This window comes from Somniosus microcephalus, chromosome 29, assembly GCF_052327205.1.
Source record: "Somniosus microcephalus isolate GS21.2 chromosome 29, FLI_Smic_1.0, whole genome shotgun sequence".
In the NCBI taxonomy this organism is placed as follows: Eukaryota; Metazoa; Chordata; class Chondrichthyes; order Squaliformes; family Somniosidae; genus Somniosus; species Somniosus microcephalus.
Window position 1 is genome coordinate 3,834,976 of NC_141015.1, and position 6,006 is coordinate 3,840,981.

Sequence of the window (6,006 nt, forward strand, 5' to 3'; positions counted from 1 at the left end):
CGCCGCACTGTCGGAGGGGCAGTACTGAGGGAGCGCCGCACTGTCGGAGGGGCAGTACTGAGGGAGTGCCGCACTGTCAGAGGGGCAGTACTGAGGGAGCGCCGCACTGTCAGAGGGGCAGTACTGAGGGAGTGCCGCACTGTCGGAGGGGCAGTACTGAGGGAGCGCCGCACTGTCGGAGGGGCAGTACTGAGGGAGTGCCGCACTGTCAGAGGGGCAGTACTGAGGGAGCGCCGCACTGTCAGAGGGGCAGTACTGAGGGAGTGCCGCACTGTCGGAGGGGTCAGTGCTGTGAATCTTAGTTTCACACCGGGGAGAAGGAAGAGAATGTCCTACTGTGTTTGCCGTTTTGGGGCGAATCATTTACTACAGACGTAAATTGTGGTGAATTTCTACCCTGCTCTTGCAGTACTGGCTTTTGTAAACCTGTTTTACAGCGTATCAAAGATGGAAGATTTGCAAGCAAGAAACTTGAACCAATCATCACTTCAGGATCTGTCGGACTCCCTCTGTACATCAGAGCCCAAACATCAACAGCCTTTCCGTATGGAAGACAAACCCTTTGAATGCTCTGCCTGTGGGAAGAGATTTAAGACGTCACTGTGGCTGGGAAAGCACCGAGACACACACACCAGAGGGAGAGTGTTCCAATGCCCCGTCTGTGCAAAGACCTTTAATCGAAATGACTGCTTGAGGAAACATTGCCTCATTCACACTGGCGAGAGGCCGTTTCCCTGCTCAAAGTGTGGGAAGGGATTCACCGACTCCTCAGGCCTGCTGGAACACCAGCGTATTCACACCGGAGAGAGGCCGTTCACCTGCGCCGAGTGTGGGAAGGGATTCACTCAGTCATCACACCTCCTGTCACACCAGCGTATTCACACTGGGGAGAGGCCGTTCGCCTGCTCTGAGTGTGGGAAGGGATTCACTCAGTCCTCCAGCCTGAGGATACACCAGCGGATTCACACTGGGGAGAGACCATTCCTGTGCTCCATGTGTGGGAAGGGATTCACTAATTCATCCCACCTACTGACGCACCAGCGTACTCACACTGGCGAGAGGCCGTTCAGCTGCGCCGAGTGTGGGAAGGGATTCACTCAGTCGTCACACCTGCTGAAACACCAGTGTATTCACACCGGGGAGAGGCCATTCGCCTGCTCCGTGTGTGGGAAGGGATTCACTCGTTCATTCAGTCTGTTGAAACACCAGCGAATTCACACCGGGGAGCGGCCGTTCAGCTGTTCCCTGTGTGGGAAAGGATTCATTCAGTTATCACACCTGGTCGCACACCAGCGTGTTCACACTGGAAAGAGGCCGTTCACCTGCTCCGAGTGTGGGAAGGGGTTCTTTCAGTCATCCCGCTTGATGAAGCACAGGAGAATTCACACTGGAGATGGGCACCAGCCTGTTCATGCTGATGAGAGGCCATTTACCTGCTCCGTGTGTGGAAAGGGGTTTCTTGATTCATCAAGCCTCCTGAAACACCAGCCTGTTCACACCGGAGAGAGGCCGTTCACCTGCTCCGTGTGTATGAAGGGATTCACTCAGTTATCCAGCTTGAGAACACATGAGCGTGTTCACACTAGAGAGTAATAGTTTACATTGCATAGGATATACGGCACAGAAACAGGCCATTTGGGTCAACCAGTCCATGCCGGCGTTAATGCTCCACTTAAGCCTCCTCCCGTCTTTCCTCATCTAAATCTATCAGCATCGCCCTCTATTCCCTTCTCCCTCAGATGCTTGTCCAGCCTCCCCTTAAATGCATCGATACTATTCGCTTCATGAGCTCATAAGAGCATAAGAAATAGGAGCAGGAGTTGGCCATTCGGCCCCTTGAGCCTGCTCCGCCATTCAATAAGATCACGGCTGATCTTCTACCTCATCTCCACTTTCCTGCACTATCCTCATATCCCTCGATTCCCTTAATATTCAAAAATCTATCAATCGTCGTCTTGAATATACACAATGACTGAGCCTCCACAGCCCTCTAGGGTAGAGAATTCCAGAGATTCACCACCCTCTGTATGAAGAAATTTCTCCTCATCTCAGTCCTAAATGGCCAACCCCTTATTCTGAGACTGTGACCCCTGGTTCTAGACTCCCCGGCCCGGGGGGAAACATCCTCCCTGCATCTACCCTGTCAAGCCCTGTAAGAATTTTGTAAGTTTCACTGAGATCACTTCTCATTCTTCTAAACTCTAGAGAATATCGGCCTAGTCGCCTCAATCTCTCCTCATAGGACAACCCCCCCATCCCAGGAACCAGTCTGGTGAACCTTCGTTGCACTCCCTCTGTGGTAAGTATATCCTTCCTTAGGTAAGGAGACCAGAACTGTGCACAATACTCCAGGTGTGGTCTCACCAGGGCCCTGTATAATTGCAGTAAGACATCTTTACTCTTATACTCAAATCCTCTTGTAATAAAGGCCAACATACCATTTGCTTTCCTAATCGCTTGCTGTACCTGCATGTTAACTTTCAGTGATTCGTGTACAAGGACACCCAGGTCCCTCTGAACACCAACATTTCCCAATCTCTCACCATTTAAAAAATACTCTGCTTTTCTATTTTTCCTACCAAAGTGGATAACTTCACATTTCTCCACATTATATTCCATTTGCCATGTTCTTGCCCACTCACTTAGCCTGACTATATCCCCTTGAAGCCTCCTTGCATCCTCCTCACAACTTACATTCTCACCCAGCTTTGTGTCATCAGCAAACTTGGATATATTACATTTGGTCCCCTCATCCAAATCATTGATGTAGATTGTGAATAGCTGAGGCCCAAGCACTGATCCTTGCGGTACCCCACTAGTTACAGCCTGCCAACCCGAAAATGACCCGTTTATTGCTACTCTGTTTTCTGTCCGTTAACCAATCCTCACAAGCTAGTGTATTACACCCAATCCCATGAGCCCTAATTTTGATTAATAACCTCTTGTGTGGCACCTTATTAAATACCTTCTAAAATCCAAATACACCACATCCACTGGTTCCCCCTTATCTATTCTGTTAGTTACAACCTCAAAAAACTCGAACAGATTTGTCAAACACGATTACCCTTTCATAAATCCGTGTTGAAGCTGCACAATCATATTATTTTTTAAGTGCTCTGTTACCACTTCCTTAATAATAGATTCTAGCTTTTTCCCTACGACTGATGTCAGGCTAACTGGTCTGTAGTTCCCTGTTTTCTCTCTCCCTCCTTTCTTAAATAACGGGGTTACATTTGCTACCTTCCAATCTGCGGGAACCGTTCCAGAATCTAGGGAATTTTGGAAGATGACAACCAATGCATCCACTATCTCTATAGCCACCTCTTTCAAAACCCTAGGACGTAGGCCATCAGGTCCAGGGGATTTATCATGCATGGGTAGAGGTTCACTCAGTCACCCAGCTTGGTGCAGTCAGTGTTTGTCTTGGTTACATCGATGGTGAATCGGTAATCTGTAGAATCATAGAAGTTCACGGCACAGAAGGAGGCTATTCAGCCCATCGGGTCTGCGCTGGTCACAAAAGAGCTATCCTGCCAAATTGCACTTTCCAGCTCTGGGTCCATAGCCCTGTAGGTTATGGCACTTCCGGTGCATATCCAAGTACTGTTTAAATGCGATGAGGGGTTCTGCCTCGACCACCCTTTCAGGCAGTGAGTTCCAGAACCCCAACCACCCTTTGGGTGAAGAACGTTCTCCTCAACTCCCCTCTAATCTTTCGACCAATTACTTTAAATCTAAGCCCCCTGGTTATTGACCTCTGTGCTAAGGGAAATAGATCCTTCCTATCCACTCTATTAAGGCCCCTCATAATTTTATATTCCTCAATTAAATCTCCCCTCAGCATCCTCTGTTCCAAAGAAAACAACGCTCAGTCTATCCAATCTTTCCTCGTAGCTAAAATTCCCCAGTCCTGGCAACATCCTCGTAAATCTCCTCTGCATCCCCTCTATCTGGTGACCCATGGCCTAACTAGTGTTTTATACAGTTCTAGCATAACCCCCCTGCTCGTATATTCTATCTTTAATTCATGGGCAATGTTATTGTGACAAAAGCAGAGTATTTTTGTCTGGTTTTAGTTCGAGCCTCTTCCTTTCAATCCAGCTATAGTACATAAACACGCTGAAATAAATAAGTGTAGGCTTATTTCAGTCCAATGTTTGACCGATTACAGGCTGGAGAGAGGAGAAATTCAAACTGAAACTCTGCGCTGTGGGTTGTCAGTTTGTAAATGACGGGCAGTCCATTTTAAACTTGAATGGTCAAATATTCAGAATCCAGTCCCGGGAACTTTTCTTTGAATGAAATGGGGATGATTTTAATTGGATCAAAGAGTCAACTTGAAAAATGTTTTCAAAGCAGGAAATTGTTTTGAATTTTGGAAACATCAATTGAGATCGATGTTGGACTTGCAGAGTGGTGAAAGATCCAGGGAGCTCAGTTTGGAAAGTTGCCATCTTTTCATTACTTTGTTCACCAGTCTTTCTACCTTAAACCGATAATAGCCCATATAACACTGTAGGCTTGTTTAATAAATTAACTCAACATTTTCAACTTAAAATGTGGTTTGATGTGTTGCCTACTTAGCTACAACCAACAATTTTATTTTAGAACATAAGAACATAAGAAATAGGAGCAGGAGTCGGCCAATCGGCCCCTCGAGCCTGCTCCGCCAATCGGCCCCTCGAGCCTGCTCCGCCATTCGGCCCCTCGAGCCTGCTCCGCCAATCGGCCCCTCGAGCCTGCTCCGCCAATCGGCCCCTCGAGCCTGCTCCGCCAATCGGCCCCTCGAGCCTGCTCCGCCATTCGGCCCCTCCAGCCTGCTCCGCCAATCGGCCCCTCGAGCCTGCTCCGCCAATCGGCCCCTCGAGCCTGCTCCGCCAATCGGCCCCTCGAGCCTGCTCCACCAATCGGCCCCTCGAGCCTGCTCCGCCAATCGGCCCCTCGAGCCTGCTCCGCCATTCGGCCCCTCGAGCCTGCTCCGCAATTCAATAAGATCATGGCTGATCTGATCCTAACCGCCAATCTACTATCACAGAACCATCTCCTGAATCTAACAGAATTAGACACACGAAATAGGAGCAGGATCAGGCTACACGGCCCCTGGGCCCGCTCCGCTACCCACAGGGCCATGACCGATCCGGACCTAGACTCATGTCCAAATTCCTGCCCGCTCCCCGTAACCCTTAATTCCCTTTACTTCTAGGAAACTGTCTATTTCTGTTTTAAATTTATGTAATGATGTAGCTTCTACAGCTTTTTGGGGCAGCATATTCCATGGACCTACCACCCTCTGAGTGAAGTAGTTCCTCCTCATCCTCATTTAATAAAACAATTTTAAACTGCAACACTGCTCTTGGACACAGTAAAATCAGACAAATGGTCACAGTGAGGAGACAAGACAGTAACAGGAAACGTCTTTACAGAACAGGGAACATTTTACACAACAGAAAACACTTTCATACATGTCTCTCTCTTCCTCTCAGTCTCCGTTTCCCTGTCTATCTCTCCCTCTGCCTCGCAGTTTCTGTCTTTCCCTCAGTCTCTGTCTCTCCCTCGTGTCACTCAGTCTGTTTGTCTGTCTCTTTCTGGATTCCTCAGTGTCTTTCTCTGTCCCTCGCTTTGGCACATGGTCACAGGGAGGAGACGGACAGTAACACAGAACACCTTTACACAACAGGGAACATTTTTAAACAACGGGAAATCGTTAAAGAACATGGAACATATTGACAACAGGGAAAGTTTTTTAACGGGGAACATCTTCACAAAACAAAAAAAACAACCTTACACAAAACAGAGCAGTTTTATAGAACAGGAAACGCATTTACACAACAGGGAACACATTTACACAATAGAGAACACATCTACACAACAGGGAACATCTTTACACAACAGGGAACACGTTTACACAACAGGGAACATCTTTACACAACAGGGGACACGTTTACACAACAGGGAACTCATTTACCCAACAGGGAACAACTTTTCACAACAGGAAGTACCATCATA

General features: G+C 48.0%; 1 protein-coding gene across 1 annotated transcript; it reads left to right on the top strand.

Moving 5' to 3' along the window:
• Positions 1-213: 213 nt before the first annotated feature.
• Positions 214-4,691, top strand: LOC147098202 (uncharacterized). Its single transcript, XM_085970087.1, has one exon. It carries the CDS (start codon positions 448-450, stop codon positions 1,591-1,593), a length of 1,146 nt encoding a protein of 381 aa, XP_085826213.1. The 5' UTR covers positions 214-447; the 3' UTR covers positions 1,594-4,691.
• The last annotated feature ends 1,315 nt before the right edge of the window (positions 4,692-6,006 follow it).